Source organism: Canis aureus, chromosome 3 (assembly GCF_053574225.1).
Source record: "Canis aureus isolate CA01 chromosome 3, VMU_Caureus_v.1.0, whole genome shotgun sequence".
In the NCBI taxonomy this organism is placed as follows: Eukaryota; Metazoa; Chordata; class Mammalia; order Carnivora; family Canidae; genus Canis; species Canis aureus.
Window position 1 is genome coordinate 22,189,547 of NC_135613.1, and position 26,902 is coordinate 22,216,448.

Here is a 26,902-nt window from a genome sequence, read left to right on the forward strand (position 1 = left end):
GACTCGCACGCCGCGCCCCGCCCGCGGGCTCCGCCGCAGGAACGCCCCCGCGGCCCCTCGGGAATTTCTGCGGACACCCCCGCCCCGCGCCGCCCCCGGGACCCCCGACGCAGACCCCGGAAGGACACCCGGACCGTCAGCCACCGCCTCTGCGCAAACTGATTTCTCGGAAAGACGAGCGCTTCGAAGAAGGCCGGCCGGGCCGTCCGCCCCCATTGGGGGGCGCTGGCGGGGCGCCCGCGCTGATTGGCCGGCCGCGGCGCGTCTCCCGCGCCCATTGGCCCGCGCGGCCGCCGCTCGGCGCGCCGGGCCCGCCCCCGCCCTAGACCCGCGCGGGCGCCCCAGCCACGGCCGCATCCCCGGAGCGCGGCGGCGGGAGCGTGGGAACCGGGCGGCGGCGCCGAAGGCGGGCGGCGGGCTGGGCGCGCGGCGGCAGGTAGGCGGCGGGCTCCGGCCTCCTGGTCCCGGCTCTCCCTCCCGAGCCCAGGCCCGCAGGCCAGGCGCGGAGCGCGGGCGGCGGGCCCCCCGGCGGCTGATGCTTGCCCCTCCAAAATCCCATTTTTCTTAAAAGTCTGGCTTGCGTGGAAGCCCCAGGATGGCCTTTCTCAGGAGGGGGAGGACCGACCTCTTTACTGCAAGACCTGCCCTCCGGTCCCGCCCAAGTCCTGCTGCCCGGAGGAGCGCTTGGGAAGCGCCCAGTGACCACCGGGGTGGTGAGCTAGCTTGCGCAGCGGGGCGCCCTCCGCACCCATCCGACCCCAGGGGTCCCTGCCCAGAGAGCCCTAGCCCTGCAGGGCTCACAGCTAAAAGGCATTTGGGCGTAAAATGCGCCCCAAGGCAAAGGGGAGACTTTCCCGTTTGAGGTATGTTGCTTACCCCAGGGCTGTGGAGTGCTTGCTGGATGGAGAGACTGGAGGCTGAATGTTCCAGAATTTAAACTGTCCTTTCAACCTGTAGGGGGATGTAACATACTTTTTTTTTTTTTTTTTTTTTTAAACCCGAGTTAGGAGCTGGTCCTGAAATGAAGGTTCTGAGCATGCCCTTTGAGATTATGGGAGGCTCTTCCAAGAAAAGAATTGAGAGTGGTTCAGTCATTTCAGAAAGACTAAGGCCAAAGTGACAAATAACTTTGATGCTTTTGGTTTAGGGGTGGAGGACTTGGGGCTGTGTTGCCACCAGGCAAATACCTCCCGCCCCACCTCGGGGCCCTGAGAGGTGTGGGTGGTGAGTCTTGCACCTCCTAGGCACATCCTGGAATCCGGCTTGGGTGGGGGCAGGGCAGCTTTTTATCACCTCCCGCCTGGGAAGCTGATTCCTGGGACCCATTTATTGGGATGCAGATTAGCTCCAGATAGGACTTGGCCCTTAAAGAGAATGATTATCTAAAAATCAAGGAAGAGGAAGTTATAAACATGTGACCAGGCTTATGAATTTTTTTCTGGCTTGACATTTGACGGGATTAATGGGTTTGCCTTCACTAAATCATTGTGGGTCATGGAGCTAGAATCTTAGGCTTGTATTGCCACTTAGAATCTTAGAGGTGCTTTCCATGAAGATTCAGGTGGGACTGGCCATGTGCTTAGATCTTGTAACGTGACCTTGGCTTTTCTCTGCAGAGCGAGCAAAATAAGAGTCTGCTGGGGTGCCTGGGGGTCAGGGTGCCCTTCTGGGCTTCAGTGTTAACTCCTGTGAGCAGGCCGGCTGGATTAGATGGTTTCTAAAGTATTGTCCAGTTTTCCTATTCTGTGATTCACTCTTCCTATCCATGCCCTCTCTCTGTTCTCATTTCCTGTCCTTATAAATCACCAAGACAGTTGTCCTTAACAATTCTGGGGGTCATGAGTGCCTTAGAAATCTTGATAAGAAGGTGTTGACCCACTTTCTAGAAAAATGCCCATACAAACAAAATCTTGCTTTTTATTTTCAGGAGGCTCCCGGAGCGCGGACTCTGGTTTATAAACCTCATGCTAAGAGGGTGAATAAAGTCCTAATAAGTGGGCACATTTCATTGAATTGACAGATCCGCAGACACCACCGCTTCTGTTGTGGCCCCTCTCACCCTCCTCCTGCACACAGCTCACTCCTCAAGGGAGGCGAGATTCTCCTGTCTTTCCTCCAGGAAGGCCTGCAGGAATCAGTACTGTGCTAGGTTATCTTCTGGGGCATGGTTCCTTTCTCTCACCAGGTGTTCCTCCTAAATCTTTTTTTTTTTTTAATGATTTTATTTATTTATTTGAGAGAGAGAGAGGCAGAGATAGTGACAGAGCATGAGTAGGGAGGAGAGGGAGAAGCAGGCTCCCCACTGAACAGGGAGCCCAACATGAAGATCCACCCGGGACCCTGGGATCACGACTTGAGCCAAAGGCAGACACTCAACTGGCTGAGCCACCCAGGCTCTGCCCTCCTAAATCTGTACTTCTTATTTATAAGCACAAGGGGCTGTTTTGGAATTCTGGGATGCTTGAGGTGCATTCAGTTTGCAGGTGAGGAGAGCCTCAGAGAGGTTCTGGTGGTTTTCCCAAGGCCTAGCTGGAGAAAAGCCTTTGCTGGGTCTGCATTTCCAAATCCAAGTCCAATTCCTATTCCACCACGCGCTTCACCCCATTTACGCCCACCTGTGGGCATGGAAAAGTCACATTTGGCATTTGGGACTCTCCTTCTCCCCAGGACCTGGGCCCCCTTTCCAATCCCACACCTGTAGGGAGGCTGGTTTCCAAGTCCTGTACTTCTTGCTTCATGGACCAGCATGGCTCTGGATGTGACCGTATTCTTGGGGACATTATGTCTTGTCAATACTGATTATTTCACACCTGTTTGCCCAAAGAGGTCACACTTTAATCAGAAGAATAGAAATGCCTTTTTTTTTTTTTTTTTTTTTGGTGGGCGTCTGTCCAACTGTCTAGGGGATTTCCACCCCTGTTCTTGTAAATGTGGGCTGTGATTCGATACGGCATGATTATTCTTTTTCTCTTTGCTGTTGGGAAAGCTGCCTCTTCTGGCAACAGTGTTCTTTTAGAGGATGTCTTTGGGTACCCTGGTGAGGTCCCCAAATCCTGGTGCCTTCTGGAAGAGTCTAGCCCAGCTGACTTTGCTTTGTCCTATGGCCCCAGTTGATCTTCCTTTTCGTTCCAATTGGTTGTAAGGGTTCCTGAGCAAGAAAGTTGGGGCAATAGCATCTGTTAGAATCTTTTCAGGTCCAGGCATGGCCTCAGGTGCTTCATATGCATCCTCTGAACCTTCACCACAAGGATGCCCAGTACTGATAGTTACTCTAGGGCTTCAGTCCCCCTGGCTCGCACTCCCAAGGTTAAATCATGATTCAGGGTCACCCAGCTGGGAGATGGTGGGTCTCAAGGGGACTCCATCTCTGTCTCATTCACAAACTCTTGCTCTTATCATTAACCCAGCTTTGAGGGAATAATCTAGAAGGGCTATCTTTGAGGATCTCCTTTTTTGGAGCACACAGATGTCGTATTTGCCAATAGACACGGGTCAGACTGGGCATCAAGTGATAGAGTTGGCTCTGAGAGTGATGAGCTGCTTATTAAAGGACCTGGAACTGTAAAAGTGATTATTCCCCACGTCATGCTAAAAATGGAATGGTGCTCTTAGACGTGGCTGTGTTTGTCCGGAATGGAGCAAGGGGCGAAGGGTGGAAGCAGAACCAGCCAGAACCTTAGGACAGGTGGGTATATGGTGCAGGGCAGCTGCAGATGCCCCACAGAGTCTCAGTTTTCAGGACTAAGAGGGCCCAGGGAAGCATGCTCTTCCCACGGCAGGTGGCTCAGGGTCCTGGGGTCTGTGGATTTCCCCCTAGGCTAGCACCTGTGTTGCAGCCCTCTAATCATGCTGTCAGCAATTCTGGACTCCCAAGTACATGGGGTGCTATGATTAATGAGACGATATTTGTAATTTCACAGAACGTGTTTTTTTCTTTCCAAGGATGTGTGACCGGAACGGTGGCCGGCGGCTTCGGCAGTGGTTGATTGAGCAGATTGACAGCAACATGTACCCGGGGCTGATTTGGGAAAATGATGAGAAGAGCATGTTCAGGATCCCTTGGAAACATGCTGGCAAGCAAGATTATAACCAAGAAGTGGATGCATCCATTTTTAAGGTACAGACTGGAACTCCTATCCCACATCACCAGCACTTGCTGTCTTCCCTTCGGGCCCACGGAGGCGTTGAGTGACATCTTTCTCCTTTGCTTGAAAAGCCATCTAATTTTGTTAAACAAACATAGATTGAGTGCTGAATGTGTCTCCACACACCTGTTGTGTGACTGAACCCCTTTGAGGTCAGTTGGCGGCTGTCGTTGGCATTTCCCCGGCAGGGGGTATCCAGGGCTCTTCCCCACCTACCCTTTCTTTTGCATGAGGCTGACAGTCAGGGAGAGAGAGGACTTCTGCAAGGCCCTGAGACCAAGACCTTTACCCTCCCCGGGTTACCATCTAAATTCCATTACGAATTCTAGGAAGGGCATAATAAGTCTTTGTACTTTCAAAGTTATTACTTCTGCCTGGCAATATAGCGTCAGCTCAGACAAGAGAGACACCATCTGTCATTGCTTCCGGGGCCGGGTCATGTGGGGTGTCCTGAACCTGCAGCAGAGGTCTAAGAATAGTCTTCCTTCCCCTGAGAATAAGAAGTGCCCAAGCATGGAGAGGCTTGCTGTTTACCAGCAGCTCTGAGCAAGAGAGCTCACTGTGTGCCAGGCCTGACCCACATGTTTGTTTCTCCTCTTGCGTGCTCCTCTACAGTAGGTGCTGTTCTTTTCCTGTCCAGGCACCAAGGGACAAGGGGCTTGTCCGAGATCTCATAGCTCTTGGGCCGTGGAGCCAGGTAGCCCCACCATGAGCCCATGCTCCTAACCCTAAGTGCCAACCAGCAGAGGTTTCTTGCCATTCCACCAACATTCAGGCAGAGGAGCAGGAGCGAGGGCAGCCCAGCTGGGTTGTCAGAGTCCCCTGTGGATTATTGTCACCTGCGGGCTTCTCTGAGGCTCCAGGAATGCAGCTCCCCCACCTGGGGTGATTTGGATCCCTGGGTCATGGTGAGCCCTGGCTTCTGCGATGGCAAACAGATGCACCACAGGTGGCTCAGAGCCCCTCTAGTTCTGCGGGCATTCAGGGTCCAGGGAGGGGAGAGTGGGTGAGGATGAGGGAGGGCGGGGCAGGCTGAGTTGTAGAAGGGTGGGCATTGGCCCCCAGACTGTGGTGAGGGAGGGAGCACAGGTGTGCAGGACCCCAAGCAGCACTGGATGACTGAGGATGGCAATCCTCTGATCCAAATGAACAAAAATCTTGGAAGATCATGCCTTGGCCCCAGAGTGGAGCACAAGTAGGTCACAGCTGGCTTCAGAGGTGTTTTGGCCCTTCCGGTCTCTGTGTAGCATTTGTAGTGGGCTCCACGTTTCTGTTACAATTCTGTTACATCTCTGATCCGGGGTCACAGAACTCTTTGGTCAGTTACCAGCTTTCTCCGTGGAGAGTGGACACATGTAGACAGTTTGTACTCACTCACCTTCATGGGGCCCTGTGTAGCCCGAGTGTCCAGCAGATTTCTTCTCATCAGGGAACCCAGGTCCAGAGCCTGGGTCCTGCCAGGATTTGCAGTGTTACTGTTTGCTCCTTTATCATTCTTGGTGATGCTGTGGATGCCTCTTTTGTAGAGGCATTTTGCCTTTGGCATCAGTATGAACCTCTCTTGGGAAAGACTCCAGCTAAATTTGAGCAGTGCCCAAGGTCCACAGGGTCCACTGGGAATTCTAGGTGATAGATGGCTACGGGCCCGAGCTCCTCAGCCCTGGCATCACTGACACCTAGGGCCAGGTAGTTCCTTCTTGTGGGGCCATCCTGGGATCTGCAGCGTGCTTGGCAGCACGCCTGCCCTCAAGCCGGTAGTTTTTGCCCCCTCCTCACTGAGAACCTCTTGGGTTGCTGATGATGACCAGGATGAATGGACATAAGCAGATGTGTGGGGTGCTGAGGGCTCGGTTTGTGAGTGACCATCAATGAAACCTCCAGGAGGGGATAGAGGCTGGGCCAGTAGGTGGCCTGTCCCTGCCTGTGGCTCTTGGTGGCCATGCAAGGCTTCTCCTTTCACCCTGCTCCCTGTTTCAACTTAGGCTCTAGGGGTAATGAAATAAAGCCAGCCCCAGATTTATACGTCTTATGCAATGCTCTCCATGGCCGTTTCAACAGTGTTGAGAAAAATGTGCAAGATTCCCAATGCTTCCGTTCATTACGCAGTCGCTCAGTGTGGCAATCTGAAAGGAGCCCACAATCTCAGCAGGAGCGGGGTGGGAGGGAGATGTGGGTGCCCCCCAGGGCTGGTGGCCACGGGGAGGGTGGCACACTGGTGAGAAATGGGGGAAGAACCCACGTGGCGCTCCTCAGAGTCTTGCCAGCTGGCTGCTATCCTCTGAGGGCGGATCCCTGCGATGCCCAGACGCACCTTTGCTGGGGCAAGAGCCCACAGTCAGGCCTTGGGTGGATGGAGCCAGCTTATGGGTTTTCTGGTTAAGTAGAGAACCTTTAGTTTGGGCCACAGAAAACCTTTCAAAAATCTGTGAGTTAAGAAAATTTAGTGGAGCGTAAGAAGCCATTAATACCAGAGGATTCTTCACCGTCTGCAGGTGTGATTGTGTGGCCAGCCTCACTGTGTAAGCCGGAGACAGGGGTTGAAAAAGACTGAGCTCATTTTGTACCATCCCTGAGTATATGGAGGCCCTCATACCCACTCGTACTTGTTTTTAAAAAAGTACTTTACATCCTTTTCGTAAAGCCGATGGTCATATCTCTCATTGACCAGCATTGTGATGGGCCTAAATGATCTACAACTTACTTAGTACAGGTATTTCAAAATCAGTAGGCCTTTGAGGAAAAAAAAATAGCATTTGATTTTTTTTTTTTTTGATTTTTTTTTTTTTTTTAAGATTTTATTTATTTATTCATGAGAGACAAAGAGAGGGACAGAGACACAGGCAGAGGGAGAAGCAGGCTCCAATGCAGAACTCGATCCCGGGATTCCGGGATTCTGGGATCACAACCTGAGCCGAAGGCAGATGCTCAACCACTGAGCCACCCAGGTGCTCCACATTTGATTTTTAAAACACGAGATGAGACAATAACGTTCGGTCAGGAGTCATCTATGGCCACAGGTTTACTGCTGGCTGCTGAGCGCCAGGGCAGGGTGGAGACTGGCCAGCGGTGGTGGACTCTGGAATCGCTCCGTTCCCTCTGGTGTTAGCTTGAGAAGCGTCTTGACAGATCATGCAGCTAAGCTGATATTTTAGAGCCAGCCAGAGAGCCCCTGAAAGGGCCCAGGGCAGTGCTGGAAGCAAAGTACCTGATGCCGACCCCCGGCACCTCCCAACCACAGGGTCCCCGCTTTGCTCTGTGGCGTCCTGCCTTTCTTCATGGGTGAGTGTGAGCCCCTGATGGAGGACAGGGTAGTAGGCCCAGCTGATCCTAACATTGCCTCTGAACCTAAGCTCTTCAAGGCCCACTTGTTTTTTTTTTTTTTTTTTTTTTTTTTCAAGGCCCACTTGTAATGTGGGTTATTACCCAGTGGTTCGCCAAGTGGGGTGGTGTGGGGGAGTGTGTTGCAAGTTTACCTCCTCAGGGTGCACTTGGCAATGCCTGGAGACATTCTTGATTGCCACAACCGGCATCTCGTGTGCCAGGGATACTCCTAGACATTCAACCGCACACAGGATGGCTTCACCCCAAGGTATGATCCAACCCCTGGTATCAGTAGTTCTGAGCTAGAGAAACTGATTTAACATAACAGAACTTTGAAATTAATGTTCAGTGTGAATGTGGTTTGCCTTCCTTGAAAAAAATAAATGCACACATGGTCTGCGATGCAGTTAAAGTGCTGCAGTTAAAGACTGGCAGGGACTGGAAGCCCTTTACCTCAGAGGGAGGTTTGTGTCTGTGTCAAAGAAGGGGGTGATGCTTCTGTGCACCAACAGGAACATTGCCCCATTTGCCTCCAGCAGTGCTACAGGGTCTAAGCTCAGGGCATCCACAGAGGGGATGTGTGGGGAAGGAGGCCTGGACTGTGAGAGATGGAGCTGGGGTGTCACAGAGTTCCTGCAAGTGTGGCTCCCTGGTCGCCCACCAGCCCCAGGGATGCTGGCTGAGGATAGTTTCCCAGATCTAACCCATGCTTACGGATGAGAATCTCAGGGCTTGGGGCCCAAGGATCTGTGTTTCTTGAGCTCCCGGGGCACTGGTGCAGGCTTTGAGCTCCAGGACACTGGCTGCAGTGGAACTCTGAACTGGATCACCTTGGGAAGACTTGCATCTTCCTGAGTGGTGCTGAGGATTCGAATCCTCCAGCCCTTGTATTAGCATTGGCTACCGGGTGGCTCTGATTTTGTCTGCTACCCAAAGTTTTAACCTGACAGCACTAAGCTCCCGCGCCCCCCTCCATTGGTGTGTCTGGATTCCAATTTTGAAATCTTGAAACTAAGCCCATTCATGTGTTTGTCTGCTTTTTTCTTTTCTTTCTTTCTTTCTTTTTTTTTTTTTTTTTTTTTTTAGTTCTGCCCCATTCTGCACTGTGGCTTTTATAGGTTTCCAGCTTTGAATGTCTGGTCCTCGTTGAGACTGTGAGGTTTGGAGAGGTCAAGAACAGCTGTGCAAAACCGAGAGAGGCAGAAAACATTTCGTTGTCTTTCAAACAGGGCCCTGGCAGTGGGGCAGGGAAGGTTCGAATACAAGCCAAAATGCAAAACACAATGTCTATTAAAAGTAGCAGGGCCTGGATGACCACAGTCAGACTTCTTGCAACTGTTCCCTTTTCATGCTAAATTTTAGCTAGGGGTTGATTTGAAAAAGCAACAAATTGTTCTTTATTTTGAACACTGTAGTTGAAACCATGTGCGACTTCCTCTTTATACTAGCTGGCCTCAGGCTCCTCCTGGCCCTCGGGTCAGGCTCCTCCTGGCCCTCGGGTCCACGGGCTCCACAGGGGGCAGATCCTAGACATGTGTGTGTGGAGGAGCCAGGGGCAGGGGCTGGATTCTGGCTCAGCTGGATGACCTGGGGGCAGGCAGGGGGGGTGGGCCTTCTGGCCCAGGTCTTCTCAAGACTGAGGTGTTTGAGCCCTGCAAGTCCTGGAATGAGAGCCAATGCCCAGAGACAACTGTCAGGACTGTGAGCATGTGCTGGTCCTGACCACGGCCGTGGCCATCTGTGGTTGGGCAGGGCAGCTGCCTATCTCATGTGTTCCTTTCTTTTCCTCAGGCCTGGGCAGTTTTCAAAGGGAAATTTAAGGAAGGAGACAAAGCTGAACCAGCCACTTGGAAGACAAGGCTACGCTGTGCTTTGAACAAGAGCCCAGATTTTGAGGAAGTGACAGACCGGTCCCAGCTGGACATCTCTGAGCCATACAAAGTTTACCGGATTGTCCCCGAGGAGGAGCAAAAATGTAATTATCCATGGCAGGCACTGAGCCCAGCAGAGGCTGGCCAGCCTGCAGCCCCCCACCAGAGAGCCTGGGTCTGGGGTGGAAGGCCCGTCCTCTCCTCTGCATAAGCAGATCTTGAGAGCTCTTTGCCCTGACCTCAGCCGCTGTCCTCTGGCCAGGTGGCAGCTCCCAGTGGACAGAGAGGCTATGCCCGTGGAGGAAAGGATGGGGGGGGGCGGTTCGAGGGTGGCCTCTTGCTGCTCACCTTCCCTGCCATCAGACGGGAGCCCATTGTGGAACACCCCCCCACTCGCCCCCAGGCACAATGGCAGTGTCAGCAGGAGCAAGCATCCTGGGCAGGGTGGATGGATGAGGAATTCCTTCTGTTTCCTAGTGCTGCCCAGAGGGGGCTAGGGGATGGTATAGGGGACAAAAAGTCAGTGGGTGGATGGATTGATGATAAGGATTGAGGGTGAAGGTCTTGAACACGTTTGGGGATGGTGGCACCGCTGGCTTCATTGCCAGGGAGCAGACACGCTTCAGCACATGGTTAGATCCTGATCCCTACTCGGGAGCTCTGGGATGTGATGATTTGCATGGGTGTTCTAGCTCCAGAATCCCGATAGCAGTTGTGAGGGGATTAAAACAGGAGGCTCCTGCCTCACGAGCCACTGCCCAGCTTCCACACCCTGGTCAGACGTTGAACCTCAGCCAGGAGGCAGTGGGCTCAGGTCGGGCTCCAGAACCCTTTGCAGAGTGGCCCTGACACGACAGCTCGTTACCGTCCCTGGTTTAGAACATTCTTCAGACACACTGATTAGCCATGAGATGTAGCAACCAGACCACATCAGCCTAATCACTTTCTTCTCCCAAGCTTTTTAGTAGCCCAGGGTGCCTAGAGAGGCAGAGCCCCCAGTCTCTCTGGCGCTGTGCAGACATTCTGAATTTGAGCTCTTCCTACTGGGCGAAGGTTGAAAATGTTGACTGAGAATTAAAAAAAAAACAAAAACTAAAATTGTGACTCTTCCAAATCTGTAGTGAGCGTGGTTCAGAATCCCTTAGCTCTTTCCCCTGGAAGGACAGAGATTTTGTGGCCAAGGATGTGGCTTGGATGATATACCGTCCATGGGCCCAGCCTATGGACATCCCACCCTGGCGAGCCACTATAGTTTGGGAGGGGGGGTGTTTCTGAGGTGCTGGTTGTCTGTAGTTTCATTGTGTGTAAATCAGCACCTGACTCAGTTGGAACCCTGAAACCCAGGTAGTCAGTAGGGAGTCAAACAAACTGACCTTCCCCTGGACAATCAGGTGACCTTGACAGGGAGGTCTCATAGGCAATGCTCTGGGGGGGGGGGGGGGGAGGCAGGGGAGCAGGGGCATCTCTCCATCCTCCCTCCAAGTCCTGGATAATTTTTCATCAACACAAAATGACTTGTGATTTGAGGGAATGGAGAAGTTTCTCTTCGTCCCCCACCCCCAGGATCGGCCAAGCCTGAACTGGCAGGTGAGCCCAGCTTGTTTATAGCATGGGGTGCGGCCAGCATCACCTGCCAGGATGGATGTTAGAGAAGCAGCAGGTTCTCAGGCGGCAGAGGGACGCTGCATTTGCATAATGTCTAAATGGACCCACTCTGCTCTGTAGTTGAGTGGTTTGCAAGCTACACCGGGGGTGCCCCCTCTACCCCTTACTTCCCCCACCAGCAGCTTCTAGCGAATTCTCGAGTCTGTCAAAGTAGAATCAAGATTCAGTCAGGATGGAACAATGGGTCAGTTAGGTGTTTGTTAGTTACAAAACCTGGCACACTGATCCCTTGATAAGGCGGATCTCTGGCCTGGGGGTGATGCATGGGGAGGACACGAGCCTGGTGTGGGGTGCTTGCTGTGGGGCCACTGTGTGCCTGTAGGCCATGCCTGATGGAGCCTGTTATCCTGGTGCGCTGTGCATGTGTGCCTGGTGTGTGCACTCAGATGCACGCTGTATATTTGGAAAGGCCACAGAGACATTTCCTGTCAATTAACTTTAAAAAATGACTCCAATCTGCACACACATTTTGCCAGGAAATCTTTGAGTATCTTCAAACAGCCTGGCTTGTAAATGTAACCCATATGGGTGGTGAACGCCTGGTGTGAAGCATGTCTGATAGGAACTCATTTTCCATCTCAGCAAATGGGGCCCCGGCCACACCACCATCCTTGTCCTCTGAGTTAGAAGCAACAAAACCGACTTCTCCCTTTGACTTTGCCAATCAGACAACTAAAGCAGCGGGAAAAAATGTCTCGGCCTTTTCCAAACCAGGGAAGACACTCACTGACTTTTCTTTCTTTCTCTTCTTTCTTTCTTTCTTTCTTTCTTTCTTTCTTTCTTTCTTTCTTTCTTTCTTTCTCTTCTTTCTTTCTTTCTTTCTTTCTTTCTTTCTTTCTTTCTTTCTTTCTTTCTTTCTTTCTTTCTTTCTTTCTTTCTTTCTTTCTTTCTCTTTCTTTTCCCTTCCTTCCTTCCTTCCTTCCTTCCTTCCTTCCTTCCTTCCTTCCTTCCTTCCTTCTTTTATTTCTTTCAACTCAGCATTAAAACAAACAAAACCCCCAAAACACTGATTATGGCCTTGATGATAGCTATGATGCCACAGTGCCATTTGTCATGTGTCTGTCCAATTTTTCACAGGCAAATTAGGCATGGCGACTCCTGGCTGTGTGAGCGAGATCACTGAGATGGAGTGTGGTCGTTCTGAAATCGATGAGCTCATCAAAGAGGTAAGGTCCAGCCCTGGCTGCAGAAGCCGTGTGGGTTTTGGTGAGGGGCGGCATCTCTCCTGCCCTGGCAGGGCATCCAGAGCCCATGGGCTCTCTCGGGAAGCACCTCTCCACCGTCTGGCCAGCCCCTTCACCTCGTTCCCCAACTTCATCCCAAGGGTCGGGCTGAGCAACTTGTTCTGTGCCGCTGACATTTGCTCCAGCTGTAAATGTGTCCTATTTTAAACTTTTTGAATGGCAGTCATAAAAAATGCATCATGTATTCACTTGGCTTCTTAGGCAGGCCACAGTGAATAAATGTAAACTTGCCTTGCAGTTTGGGATTGTCTGTATGACTTGGATAATTGATGGTGCTAGTTCTCACTGCAGGTGAGCTGCCTGTCTTACAATCTGCAGCTGGTAGGCCTTGTCGGATTGGAAAGGCTTGTAATCACACTCGTTAGAATTGTATGTAAACTCATAGTTAATAGGCTATAAGTAAAGGCTTAATGGGGTCTCCTTAAGGCAAAACACGTGGGTTTTTGGTTACCGGTTTTAGCTATACAGGTACCCTTTTCTGTTAACATCAGCCTCTTCCCTCTGTTTTTATGGCTATTACCAGGTGTACATTGCATAGCTAAAATAATCCCACACGGTTCTTATAAAAGGTGGTATGGGCGCTATAGAAGTTCTTCCTAATACTCACATGGCGATAGCAGAATTTTTAGGAGTAGCTGGGATGTCAGTGAATGCAGATAACAACATGCAGCCTACCCTAAGCGGCCTGAGGCTTCTGCAGATGGCAGATGTTGAGTTTCTGGGTGGTCTCTGGCAGCAGACCAAGTGAATTCCTGGCTTCATGTCTCCAGCAACATCCCATTTTCTGTACAAGGCTTTTTTTTTGCTGACTCGGCTAAGAGTGAGGTGGTTGGGTTGGCACAACAGGATCCCAAGAAAAGCAGATTTCAAAATGTTTGCTGATCAGATTTATCAGCATCCATTAAGGAATGGGTCAGAGGTTGAAAGTCCAGAGGTGGAGTGTTAAGCAGGACTCGCGAAGTCATGGCAGAGTTTGTTCAGCGCCACTGTTCATGGGTGTCCCAGAACCTGTCTGCTTCTCGGACATCGGGGCAGCTGGGTGACCTGGCTGTTTTGTTTTGCATCAGGTGGTTTCACAGAAAGGCCATAAGCTTTCTAGGGGTCCTGCGGAGGCTTGTAATTCAGCCACATAGCTTGATTGCTAAGCCTGCTGGATTTGTCTTGGATCTTTCAAGATGCAAAGTAATATTTTTCTTTTGTCGTGGGATAAAGGGGACCGTATGGCTCTGGTTAAGTCTAAACCAACCCCAGAGTCCCACCCTGGAAGTGCAGTGACCACAGTGCTCCTCTGTCTCGCCCCTGTTCTGCAGCCCTCTGTGGACGATTACATGGGGGTGGTCAAAAGGAGCCCTTCCCCGCCGGAGGCCTGTAGGAACCAGCTCCTCTCAGACTGGTGGGTGCAGCAGCCCAGTGCAGGTAAGGATGGGAGTTCAGGAGCCGCCCCCCTTCCCACATGGGGCGGGGGGAGACTGGGGCTTATTTGAGTGGTTTACAGTGTTCACTCCTTTCTGCCTTCAGGCAGCCGGGGGCAGATAGGGCCATGGTACTACGTGATCCCTATTTTATTGAAGATAACTGAGCCCAGAGAGGTACCCCTGGTTGCCATCACCACTGCCTCTTAGGAAGGCCCACAGACCCTTTCCCTAGGGGCGGTCTGCTTGCCCCCATGCTCCTGTGGCTGTGGCAAGCCCTACCTAGGCCAGAGGGGAGAAGGGGCTCTCAGCTGCACTTGACCTCACCACACGGGCCTGCCAGCTATTCTCTTAGATCATTAGGGACCCTTGGAGCCGAGGGGAGGCCAGGGCCAGGTCGGTGCAGCCACTCACTTGGAGCCCTGGATATGAATCCCATGGGGGGAGGTTGTGTACCTGATTTGAGACTCAGCCCACTCATCTTATGGGAACACTAGGACTTGTCCCAAGGGGTCACGGGGCCTGAATGAGGCATTCATGTATCACTTAGCTTCTGATGCCACCTCCCTCACACCCGCTCACTTTCCACTATGTGACCCTCCTCCATGAGTGCGGGTTTCTGTGTTTGCTCTCTCAGCCTCTTTCTGCTGCTGTTACTCTGCAGGAGATTAGGAGGTGACTCTGGCCCAACTGGCTTCATAGCCCACCAGGCTATGGGGGGCAGGTTTGTGTCCAGGGCCCCAGGAGAGCCCCCTCTCCCTGCACTGTGATGGCCCCTCAAGGAAAGTGAGCTCAGGGCCCCAGGGCCCCTCCTGCAGATGGGGCCTGGCTGGTGGGCATGCAGCCTAGTAGTATTTCTAGAGCAGGCCTTGGGGTGGGAGGAGATGTGGGCTGAGAGCGTCACACTGACACTTGGTCAGAAATCCCACAGCACAGAGGACGCTTCCTCCTCCTCTTTGCTGGTTGAGTTGAGGTCTGGTTTATAAAACATAGGTTACCGTGCTGGGGGGTGGGAAATCCCAAAGTCCGCAGAAGCCTGTGGCTTTTAAAGAAACTTCTGGAGAAGGGAACATTTGAGCCAGTTCTCCTCCCCTCACCCCCCAACACGACTGCGTCTGAATTTGCTCTTCTCTTTCTCTGGCAGGCCTCCCACTAGTGACGGGGTACACTGCCTATGATGCGCACCATTCAGGTACGGAGGTGCTCTGGGTGGGTTGGCAGAGTGGGGCATGGGCACTCTCCAAGGCAGAGCTCAAAGGACCTGCAGTGGGCTTGCAAGGGTCCAGGACGAGCCGATCTAGTGTCAAAAGTCAGGACCCCAAGTCCTCCTCCTCTGTTGGAGAAAGCAAGGGCCTAGCCTTCTTGAGGACCAACTCAAGATTGGACCAACAAATAGATCCAAAGGGCTCTTTTGCATAACTATGCAGGAGCAAGAGCATATGGACAGCTCATCACCAGCTCTGCCCCTCTTATGTGACCCCAGGCAGAGTGATGGACCTACTCAGAACCTCACTGGTGTATGGTGAGGATTAACTGTAGCGTGATTAAAATTTTCTGGTAGGGATGTCATTGGTCAACAAACATCACCAGTGTCTGTCACCAGCATCCATTTCCTTGACTCTCTTCCACACTCAAGTTCATAATACCAATTAATGGTAATGATGGGGATGATGATTGTGATGATGGTGTTGGTGGGTGGGGATGATAATGGTGTGGTGGTGGTGGTGAAGATGGTGACGATGATGATGGTGGCTGACATTATTGAATGCTGACTAGGTGCCAGAATCAGTGCTGAGACTTTCATGGCCACGTCTCATTATACCTTCCATCACTCATAGACAAGTGCTGTTACTGTTCCCACTTCAAGGCTCAGAAGCCCTGGGTCACACAGCTTATGGGCTGCAGAGCTAGGATATAGCCTCGGACTATCCCATCCATGCTTCTGTCCCTTATAGGTGGAGATGGCCTCTGTGGCACATTTTTGTCTCATTATGCTGGGGACTCAGATGTCCTGCCAGTGGCCCCTGGAATTTGCATTCTGGCTCACTGACAGTGTCTTTAGAGCAAAGGAAACTGGTGTGTTCCCCAACAGCTGCGGGTCTGTGAGAAGTGAACAGCCTTAATCATCAGGATGGGCCACAGGACATTAGGTCTGGGGGACCAGAGGCCTTTTGGTGCAGAGAGGGAAATGGGGCTCAGACAGGTGTCTGAACTGAGGCCCAAATGGAACAAGTATTTGGGGTGGTGGAGGCAGGTTCTCACCCAGGCAAGAAAATGACAGAGAAGCGATGTTCCTATTCATAGCACTCCTATCACTGCACAGCAGCCCCACAAGCAGGGGACTGTCACAACTCTGGCCTCCAAGATGTGGGAACCTAGGCTTACAGGTAAAATTGCTGGTCAGGGTCACCCTGCTAGCGAGCAGGTTGCTGGGTTCAAAGCCAGGCACCTGGCTGCAGCCAGCACACACAGCAGCGGCCCCGCTCCGGGAGGCCCTGGCTCACGGGGTCAGGCCTCTGACCTAGTCAGCTCTGGGTTGTGGCCTGGGGAGTCTGCTGACCAGTGCTTTCTGGGTTCGGGGGGGAGCGGGGTGCAGGGCTGAGGCATCTGGGTGAGGAGGAAGTGTGCTCAGTTGCTCCAGAGCTGTCGAAGCACACAGTGAGTGAAGCAACCCACAGCACTGCTTCATGCAAAGAAAATCCTACAACACTTTTCTAGAAGTTGTGAACTTTGATGCTTCTGTTTAGGTCACACCCCCCCCCCCCCCAACCTGTGTAATTAAGTCGATGGCAGGGGTCCCCTGTTCTCAGTGCTGCAGGGGCGAGATAATGAGCGAACAGGCGGGTGAAGGGTGGTGGGAGTGCCGGACTCCTCTGTGAAGTGGAAAGGCCCCTGCCCCTGGGTTCTTCAGTGCTATTTGGTGCCCAATGGACTTCAGACGCTGCCAGCCTCAGTTTCCCCATCTTCCTGGGGAGATTAGAAGTCTCAATCTTTATGTGAAAGCTTCCCAAGTGAAATGTTGACCACAACTCTGGATTAACAACACCCCACTGCCCTGGTGGATCTAAATGTGCCCATGGCTGCGCTCTCAACTGTGTTCACGATGTTTGGGGGGGCAGGCAGCATTTGAAATCAGACAGTGGGGCTCAGTGCTAAAGAACCCAGATGTGGAACGGGCGTGCTGGGGAAACGAGTGAGTCTGGTCTCCCCCACTTAGCAGTTGTGCCATCAGAGCAGATGCCTTAACCTGTCTATGCCTGTTTCCTTACCTGGGAAATGGGTATAATAATGAGGAGCCTCTACCTCATTAAATGTGTGGGTAGGTATAGCACGTGAGGACAGCTCCTGGTGTATGCTGCATAGACCAGGAATTAGGATCTAGAACTTCAGGAGTCTCATCTACACAGCTAGCTTCTTGTCCTGTTACCCTGATTTATGTAGTAGTAGCTGCTGGTGCGGTGCTTACATGTGCTAAGCACAAACGTGAGCTCATGCAGTCCTCAGCCACCTGAGGGGTTGGGTCCTGCTATTCTCTTCTTTGCTGATGGGGAGATTGAGGCACAGAGTGATGAAACTGCTTGCCCCGGGTCCCACAGTTGGGCTCCCATGTCAGGACATCTCTGCTCCTGGCATTGTTGCTTTGCTGCCACTGTGGTGAGGCCGTCCCCCGGTGGGCAGGTGGCTGTTGGGGGGGCAGGACAGGTCGCAGTTGGCTGCTGAGACTTGCAGAAGGGCTGGCTGGAGTTACATGGTGATCTCAGTGGTGGCTTCTCCGTGGGCCTCTGCTGCTTTTACCTCTTGGGTGCAGTGGTCCTCACTCAGGCCCTTCCAGCTCAAACCTTCCCCAAGCTAAGCTGCCCTGTGGCACTGGGGTCACCAGGATGGCCTCCCCCAGGCATCTGTGGAACACTGCCGCTCCCAAGGGAGCAGTTCACGGGCCCAGAGGTGGTGGTAGGAAGAAAGCCTTGGCAGTGGCAGAGCGGAGGTGCAGAATGGTGACAGAGTCATCCAGAGTGTTTCCTTCACTGGGACAAAGTTCATGCAGTTGTTGTGGAGTGAAGGAAGTGGAGTGTGTCATCAGGAGATGCAGATGTTACAGACTTGGCACAGTGGGCAGGGTGGTGAACAGGGCATAACCAGACGTGTGGTCAGATGCTGGCGCTGCCACTTACAGCCAGGTGACTCCCCCCCCCCCCCCCCGGGCCTCCCACATGTCACATGAATCAGATCGGAACACCTGAAGCTCCCAACCCTGCGTGATTCTAGAATGCCATTTAACTCCAAATGGAAGAACATGGAGCCTGTGAACAGTAGCGGGAGTCTTATTCTTTGAGCAAATTATTTTTAAGCAGAGCCCAGTGGGAGGGTCCAAGGAATTATAGGTACATAGCAGCATTAACCCAGGTGACCACCCAATATGTCTGCCCCTGACAGTTGTGTGGGTGGTGCACTGCACAACTCTAGGGGTCACCATGGATTTGGGCAGCTCACAGTTTGTGTGGCTCCAAGGGGGCATCCCAGGACAGATCTAGGACACTTAGAAGGTGCCCCAAACTCATCAAGTTCACTGATAGTGCATGTAGTTCTTATAGTTTAAGGATATTAAAATGCAGATTTCGCTGGGACTGTCCTGGAAGTTAGCTGTTGTCTTCATTCCTTCCCTAGCTTAAAGGTTCCCAAACTTCAGTCACTTGAACCACACGTTTTGCAGTGGGTTTTCATATCTTGATACCACCTGTACTACTATTAACATTCTTTTCACTAAGTGTCACTTTTTAAGACTTATTATTTTTTTTTTTTTTTTTTTTTTTTTTTTTTTTTTTTAAGACTTATTTTAAATGGAGACCATCTATGCCTGTAAAAGGTGAACCAGTGCCACTTGCTATAAGTAGGAATTTAGAGGTCAAAGCACTGTTCAGAAATTCTGGTCTGATGACACCACCTGCCCGAGGCTGAGAGACCCATTTTCTCCCTTTGTTTAAAAAGGAGTCGGTCAGGGTTTGCTGCGAAGGATCCATCAGCACCAAGCTGAGGCTGCTTCTTGAGGTGACCTGAGCCTGAGAGAATATTGAAAACGGAGTAATAGTATTTCCGTGTACTTCATGTTGGGTCCCTGCCACCCGCCCTCAATCCTAAACGTAGTGGATTCAGGGAAACACTGGCTTAATTTGAACATTTTTCAGACTCTTCCAAGAACAGGTTTAGATGAAGGGTTTGGGGGAGAGTTAGGATTTAAAATGCAAGGAACCCCAGGGGGACTGTGAATTTGTCAAGAAAAAGATCGCGTCTCTATATATTTCCTAACCTGGAGTCCTGATCTAGCATTCGCGTCTGTTACGAGTTAGGGAGTGGGCCACATTGTTGCAGAGCATGGAAAACCGTGTATACGGTGTGTCCTGTGTGTGTGTGTTATAGGACCTTGTCTACCAGAATCACGCAGTAGCTGGGAGATGGAGCGATTTCACTAACTTCTAAATTGTACGGGTCATTGTGACCTTTGCCAGAGAGTGGAGAGCGCCATAGTGGTTTTTATATTGAGTCATTGGTTTCCGTAGCCCTTCTGTGTATTCATTCATACTTGTAAAAACTTTATTTCTAGAAGGAGTGCATGAGGTCCCAGGCACACAAGCAGTTACCACCCCCCACACACTGGTGGGGAGCAAGAAAAGACCTGGTGGGGAGGCCCCTTCCCTGCAGCCCCTGACCTGCGCCCCTCCTTCCTGCAGCTTTCTCCCAGATGGTCATCAGCTTCTACTACGGGGGCAAGCTGGTGGGCCAGACCACCACCACCTGCCCCGAGGGCTGCCGCCTGTCCCTGAGCCAGCCAGGCCTGCCCAGTGCCAAGCTGTACAGTCCCGAGGGCCTGGAGCTGGTGCGCTTCCCACCAGCGGACGCCATCCCCAGCGAGCGGCAGCGGCAGGTGACGCGGAAGCTGTTCGGGCACCTGGAGCGCGGCGTGCTCCTGCACAGCAGCCGGCAGGGCGTGCTTGTCAGGCGGCTGTGTCAGGGCCGCGTGTTCTGCAGCGGCAACGCCGTGGTGTGCAAGGACAGGCCCAACAAGCTGGAGCGTGACGAGGTGGTCAAGGTCTTTGACACCAGCCAGTTCTTCCGAGGTCGGTACCGCTGCAACCTGCTGCCCTGCACCTTCGCGATCACGCCCCCTTCCTTGGCACAGTCCTGGGCTGTGCATTCTTGCTGAACCATCCTGGGGAACCTCTTTGAGCCCTGCCTTCATGCCTGCCGGGAGGATTAAGGACCCTAGCATCTTGCAGCTCCCTTGTGAACTGTCCCAGGTCCTGGGAGCTGGTTAGAAATGCAGAGGCCACGCCCCAGCTTGCAAGTCCCCAGGGATCCATGTGGCACATTCTGGGACACGGTTACCTTGTACCTTGTCCTTGGACGATGCTGGCACACAGAAATGGCATGCATGAGCTGCTGTTGTTCTGTGGGGCATACATAGGATTAGCATCTCGCCCTGTGTTCCTCCTAGAAGGTCAGGGTGGCTGCAATCAGGCAGGCCACCTCCCTACCCTGTGTCCGCTCTCTGTTCCTCCACCTGTAACAGCATCGGCCTCCAGCTCGGGTCAGGTCTCCTGCCACCCGGCCTGCAAACTCCCGAGGGAGGCAGGTGGCTTCCCTGGAGAAGGAGCCCTGCAGAGGGTGGGCCAAGTGGCCTGAGCTCAGGTGTGAAAGCCCCGAGGCGCCCACTGGGGCAGAGGATAGATGGACAGCGCCCCTTCCTTGTCTTTCCAGAGCTGCAGCAGTTCTATAACCACCAGAGTCGGCTTCCCGACAGCAGGGTGGTGCTGTGCTTCGGAGAAGAGTTTCCAGATATGACCCCCTTGCGCTCCAAACTCATTCTGGTGCAGGTAAGAACGGGCAGCTTCGGGCTGCCATCTCCGAGCCCCCATGTCAGGACTCCACTTATCCCTGGGCTGGAGAACAGGCAGTAGGGGCAGGGGACTCCACCTGTGGGCCGAGGCAGGCCTGGGGAGACCTCAAGTGGAGCTAGTAGATTCTTGCCACCTCTGAACCATCTTCTCATGTTCTGGGACTCACAATCTGTGTTCTCCCCTTGCCCTTTTTTTTTTTTTTTTTAAGATTTATTTATTCATGAGACACACACAGAGAGGGGCAGAGGCACAGGCAGCGGGAGAAGCAGGCTCCATGCAGGGAGCCCGATGTGGGACGCAATCCCGGGACCATGGGATCACGCCCTGAGCTGAAGGCAGATGCTCAACCACTGAGCCACCCAGGCATCCCTCCCCTTGCCTTTTTTTAATTCAAAACCCCCTAGCAAGATTCTACCTTTCTAGCCACGTTCAACTGACTCAGGGTCTGAGAGACAGATAAGGCTTTGCAAGCCCTTACACAATCTAGTCCAGAAGTTCCACTCTAATGGTGGAATTCTGGACACTGGCTGCTACCAGTTGGGGACTGCATTGGGACTGTACATAGGAGTCTTTGCAGGAATATCACTTACCCTTTCCGTGCACCTGCCTATTTGGGCCTCATTCACTGGGGACTCCTGGGGCAGTTCTCAATGATAGCTTTGGACTGGGTAATGAGAGGATATGGCTAGAGTCAGAGACCATCCCAGCGAACTTCCCACCTCCATGTCTGACTGTGCCCCTCCGTCTAGATCGAGCAGCTCTACGCCCGGCAGCTGGTGGAAGAAGCTGGGAAGACCTGTGGCGCCAGCTCGATGGTGCAGCCTCCCGAGGAATCCCAGCCAGACCAGGTCTTCCGGATGTTTCCAGACATCTGTGCCTCACACCAGAGACCTTTTTTCAGAGAAAACCAGCAGATCACGGTTTAAGCCTCTCCTGGGCACCCCATTCTGCCCATGCCTCATGTTTCATTATTACAATTACTGTTGTAATTATTTAAAGATGTGGATCCCTCTGACCTGGGGCGGGATGCTTCACTCTGCTCTTAATTTAGTAAGGGCATTCCCCGAGGACTTGACGTTTAAAAACAGTCGCGTCACACTTCTACTTTGAAACCTGCACCAAATGATCTGGATGCTGTAACTATAATCTGTGATTCAAACATTTATTTCCCTGCATTTCCCCTAATTATCATTAGTTGCCAGATTCTCTCAGCGTTCAGAGATAAATGATCTTTCCAAAGACTTGGCATTCAATTCTCCTAGCCCATAGCTGCTTCCGGGGAAAAAGATTTGAAATCTCAGATCAGCTTGTCAGAACAAGGCTGCTTTTTTGTCTTTACCTTGTGTTAGAGCTATAGATAGATGATTTCATATGCTTGACTCGATGTGGAGTGCCTTTACTGTGAAGCATGTTAATAAGATTTTTTAGAAATACTTAGATAACAGCCTCTCTTTAGCAAGTGAGAGCAGAACGCCAGGCTTGTTAGAGGAATGTATGTCCCTCCCAGGACACGTTGCCAGAGGGCGTGTCCAGCACCAGACGAACTGGTGTGTTCTCACCTTCCGACCATGACAATTTTCCCTCTGGGCCTTACTGCCAGGAAGCTTATAGCTAAATTTTTTTCATTTCTGTAATTAAATCATCCCTGATACTTTGCTCTTTTCTTCTAAATGGTTTTGACCTGTTTAAAAAATATTCATACTTTTACTTGTCCTATTTCACATGTCCTATTGTAAACTGCTTTGAATTTTTTTTTTTTTTTTTATCAAGTGAGCAGGCTATAAACCACAAACGCAAAAAGTAATTGTAGATTGTGCCTTCGATTCAGTGAACCCATAGACCAGCTGGTGGTGTTGAGCATGTGGTGGGTGTGGCTCGGGTGGATTGGAGGATGTGGGTGAGAGGCATGAGCTTCTCACCACTACCCTGGTCCTGGGGTGGACAGTGGCAGGGATGGTGTCTTCTCCCTCCCTAGGACTCCTTGAAGTGCCAGATGGCCTCAGGTCATACTGAATTCTCTTCAGAGGGGTCCTGTGCTGGGACTCACGTTATTTCCTAGCAACTAAGATACAGCGACTACCCCGAAATATGTCAAAATGGCAAGGGCAGGTCAGCCTTCCCACCGACCTTGTCTTATGCATATAACACATCTCCACGACTGCTCTAAAACCACTTTCATGATTAAAAAGCACTTGAACATTTTTTTCTGGGGGGGGGGGGCGGGGGGAGTTGTATTTAGCTATGTTGGGGATTAGGGTGCCCCTTCCCTGGCTGTGTGTCCTGTGTGCTGTGCAGGAACTGGTGGAGGCTGGCCAGCCAGGGTGAGCATAGAGCAGCAGCAGGTGCCCACTGTGTGGCAGGGGTGGGAGGAGCCAGTTCCATCTTCAGTATGGACAGCAGGCAGGGTAGGGGAGGCCCTGCTGCTTTCCCTCCATTCTCAGTGGGGTGGGGAGAAGAGCCTTGGCCTCATTCTTTCTCCTTTATAACCCAGCAGCAGCCTTACTGGCTGCCACCACCCTGGCTCAGTCTCACTGTGAAAGGGCAGGAAGGGGCCTTACCTGTCAACACCACTTTGCCATGTGGGAGAAGCTGGGGTTTGTATGCCCCAACTTAGCCAGCCTGGCAGCCTAGTAACCATGGGTCCCTAATTTCAAATCCAATGCCCGTTCCCTTTCCCCATGGCCACTTTCATGAAGGTGATGTAGGCGTCGCGTGTGTAGCAAGACTCCATCATCCTGGGTCCCTCGGGTAGTGTTTGATTCCACCTGCAAACATAGGGAAATTCAACAAAAGTGGCTTTTCCTCTTTAGCCAACAAAGCCAGCATCACATTATCAAGGATAACAGGTCTGTTTTCTAAAAGTATGTCGGAGAACAGTGGGTTTCGGTGTCTAGCTCAAACAAATGGTAAAGCATTTATCTTGAATATGCTAAATGAATATTTATTTTTGTATCCATTTAAAATGTATATTGATCTTTTTTGTTCTTTATTTTAATAAAGTGCTTTTTAAAAAGCTGATTCGTGCTTTGTGTTTTGTTAAAGTTACTGTAAAATATTTCATCATTTTTACCTGATTCTGGGTCCTTTAAGGGGGAATTGAAACACAGTGCCACGCTGGGAGGATTCAAGGATTTTTTTGCTTGTTTTTCTCTCATCCCCAAAACAACAGCAAAAAGTATAGAGGCTTGCAGGTCAGAGAATTTTCTGGATGCAGAAAATGCAGGGCATGCTAGGTTGTTTTTTTGAGGTCCGGGGGCCTGTTTGGGTTTGTGTGAGCTGATGGAGGAAAGTGCAGAGGGTGTGAAGGGAGAAGGAGGTTGGTGGGGATAGGACAGTCTTGGAAGGTGCTGGACCCCGAGCTGGGTTGGCCACACATGATGGGGATGTGCATCCTTCCATTCACACACTCAACTGTGCTGGGTTCTTAGGGGATACAGCAGGGACAGGAGGGGCCTAGTTTGGTCATCATGGAGGTTGCTTCATGAGAGGTTCCTGTTGAACAACCAAGGACAGATCAGTCTGCTTCAGGGGGGCCCCGACCCCAGCCAACCCAGGGGGCATGGTGTTCCCAAGCGTTCCCCACCATGCTCCATTGACAGGTGACGGGCTTCCTCAGACAAGCCCCGTAAGCCTGGGATGGGTCTCATCCTCGGCGCAGAGATGAAGGAATGAAGGCAGGGCCCATGGGGGTAGACCGTGGCCATTCGTGTCCTGGGACAGCTTGGGGTGAGAGGCTATCTGATGAGGCCTGGCTGCGAGGCTTGAGGTTGCCGGGCCCAATGACCCCCGGAGGGGTGGCTGCTGGCCAATCATTGGCTCTCTTAGAAATCTCACTGAGTCACCCTAATTCCCCCATGTTGCAACCAGAACTTTGTTTATCAGGAAACCATTTTCTGCTTGTGGATTCAGGGTCAAATGTGGAAACTGGACAGAGTCTGCTTCTTGCCAGAGTTCAGCACTCCTCTGCAGACCGTGGTGGACAGACCCTTCTCACTCAGCTTCCTGTAGGGCCAAGGGAGGCTGGGGTGCTTTCATCTGCCGAGGAGGAGGTTCAGGGACCCAATACTTCAGGAATGGCCAGGAGTTCTGGAAATGCCCCAGGGTCCTAGAGGTGACCTGACTCTTGAAATGTAGGACCTCCTCTGGACGAGAAGCTTCTGCAAACCAAGGGCAGCCCGTGGGACTGGGCTCATGAGACACTGGGTCGAATAAGCAGCCTTCCCTCTTCATATTCTAGAAACATTTATGCAAATCAAGACTTTTTTTTCTTCTATGGAGATAATTCAACTATCACTTTCTGAGTGATCACCCCTTGGCACACTAACTTCTGTAAAATCCATTAGGGATGGAAAATTTTGGTTTTCCTTTGTCATGTCCAGATGGGTTAAGATGCTGCCCCCGCCCTGGGATCAGCATCCACAGGATCTGCAAGGCCTGGGGTCCTAGGAGAGGCCTCGTGCTCCTGGACTGACGACTCTCCATGGAGAGGCCACCGTGGGAAGCAGGAAGAAGGTATTTGTGTGAGTGATTCAGACTCTCCACACGAGAAAGTGTTGCAACCCGACTACTCAGAAATATTTAGAAATTCTTTCTAAAAAATGATCTATAGCAAATGACTGTAATTTTAGCCGCTCAATTGGCCGAGGGAGGAGGGGTGGCTTCTCAGTGGAAAAGTGTGGCTGTTTTTACTAAAAGTAGGGGAAGCAGTAAATGTCTTGACCTGCTCAGAATCTCGATCTTCCTCTTGGGCATGTGCACGACATGTTGCACATTCAAGTTCTCTCTCGTGCTAAGAAACCCATTGGATCCAGCATTTTCTGAACATCCTTGATCTGATGTGCAAGTTGTCTTTGGAAGGGGTGCCTCATCCAGCTTGATCTACTTCAGGCCTCAAGAGGAAAATGCGTGCATTTCTGTTTTGGTTGGGCCGCCTTGTTATCTGGATCGAGTCTTCCAGGGATGGGAGCAGCTACCCCTCTAACTACCCTCGAACTTACATTTTGTCTTGCTCATGGATGTCATGGGTCAGAATTTAGACAGGACACAGCAGTGTTGGCTTTTCCCCTGTTGTGCGAAGTCTGGGGGTTCAGCTGGGAAGGCTCACACAGTGGAGGATGACTTCAGTGCCCTGAGGGGTGGAATCATCCAGAGACCTTTTCATCCACACGTCCAGGGCCTGGGCCGGGAGTGCTGGGAGGCAGGGGACAGCTGGGGCCACGCTCTGCCTCTTCGTATAGCTGGGCCTTCCTCACAACACGGCGGCCCCAGGGCAGTCCAGGGCAGGCGGCTGTTGGTAAAATGGCCTCAATGCATGATGCATCAGTCAAAGCAGTCACAGGCCACCCAGACCAAGGATCGTGGGCAGGGTCCCCACCCCTCCATGACAGGAGTGTCAAGGAGCTGGCAGCCGTGTTTGAAAACCACTGGGTGGGGATGAAACATCTTCTGCTTTGCCAGGCATCCTGCCTACCTTTGTGGAAACGTAGCCTCTGCCTCCCGGCCTGGAAGCCCAGCTCCATTCTGCCCTGGTCATCTGAGGCCCAGACAGGTCAACCTTTCCCTCAATCCACCGCGGGAGCCCAGTCATGGACACTCACCTTCTTCAGAACGCAGGCCTTCCCTTGGGAATACCAATCACCGATCAGGGTGAGAGGATGGGGTGTTACTGTGTGAAAAAGACCTGTCTCCATTGGAAGTGAGGGTGCAGCAACCAGGGAGCTTCTTGAGGGTGGCGAGGGCCTCGTGTGGGTTTCCCTTGTCCCTCCCATCCTTCTGTTCCTCACCTCTTGGGGGGAGGCAGGGCCGCCTTCCTTGCTGTCATCCCCGACACTAGGGCTCTGCCAAAATGTGTCTGCGAGAGCATGAGATGTAAGGAAAGGTCATGCCGTGGGTTCTGGCTCCTGTGGGGGCCAGGAAGGTTTATGGAGCTTCCAGCTCTGCCACCCATAGCTGAGTGAGTGAGGGCAGGTGAGGAAGATCCCCCACCCCATGCCTCAGTTTTCCCATTCGTAGGCTGCCTGTGAGGGTGGAGTGAGCGCACCAAAGCAGCTTACAGTGGTGCTGGGCAAATGGCCAGCTGTTCTTCGGCGTAGACGCCATTCCTAAGCAGCTGTGTGGGATCCTGCGTTGGGAGGCCCCTGGAAGCAGAGCAGAAACAAGGATGGAGGGTGAGGAGGGTGCATGCGGGGTTGTGTCAGGAGGAGCTGGTGGGGGAGAGGAGAAGCCTGGGGAGGTGATGCTCCTGCCGGCCTGGGAATGACCAGGTGCACGGGTCCCACAGTGTTAGCCCCAGGGAGCCAGGCCCCCGTCCACCCCCTTCCACCAGGGGCTGGGTGAGGCTGCTCCCAGAGC

At 52.2% G+C, this 26,902-nt stretch overlaps 1 protein-coding gene and 1 long non-coding RNA gene across 2 annotated transcripts; one reads left to right on the top strand and one right to left on the bottom strand.

The window, feature by feature from the left end:
- Nucleotides 1-346: 346 nt before the first annotated feature.
- On the top strand, nucleotides 347-23,569 carry IRF8 (interferon regulatory factor 8). Its single transcript, XM_077891065.1, has 9 exons — nucleotides 347-436; nucleotides 3,943-4,117; nucleotides 9,258-9,441; nucleotides 12,080-12,168; nucleotides 13,557-13,662; nucleotides 14,803-14,850; nucleotides 19,385-19,771; nucleotides 20,412-20,527; nucleotides 21,301-23,569. The coding sequence occupies exons 2-9, from the start codon at nucleotides 3,944-3,946 to the stop codon at nucleotides 21,475-21,477; spliced, it is 1,281 nt and encodes a 426-aa protein (XP_077747191.1). The 5' UTR covers nucleotides 347-436; nucleotide 3,943; the 3' UTR covers nucleotides 21,478-23,569.
- Nucleotides 22,773-26,681, bottom strand: LOC144310286 (uncharacterized). The gene is made up of 2 exons (XR_013375980.1): nucleotides 24,135-26,681; nucleotides 22,773-24,043 (listed from the first exon to the last, which is right to left on the bottom strand). It is a non-coding gene; the product is annotated as an uncharacterized LOC144310286 (long non-coding RNA).
- Nucleotides 26,682-26,902: the final 221 nt, after the last annotated feature.

What these genes read in the sequence shown, in the direction of transcription:
- IRF8 (XM_077891065.1), top strand. Translation starts at nt 3,944, where the DNA reads ATGTGTGACCGGAACGGTGGCCGGCGGCTTCGGCAGTGGTTGATTGAG. An exon ending in TGGATGCATCCATTTTTAAG is followed by an intron (nt 4,118 to 9,257) that starts GTACAGACTGGA and finishes TCTTTTCCTCAG; the next exon opens with GCCTGGGCAGTTTTCAAAGG. An exon ending in CCCCGAGGAGGAGCAAAAAT is followed by an intron (nt 9,442 to 12,079) that starts GTAATTATCCAT and finishes AATTTTTCACAG; the next exon opens with GCAAATTAGGCATGGCGACT.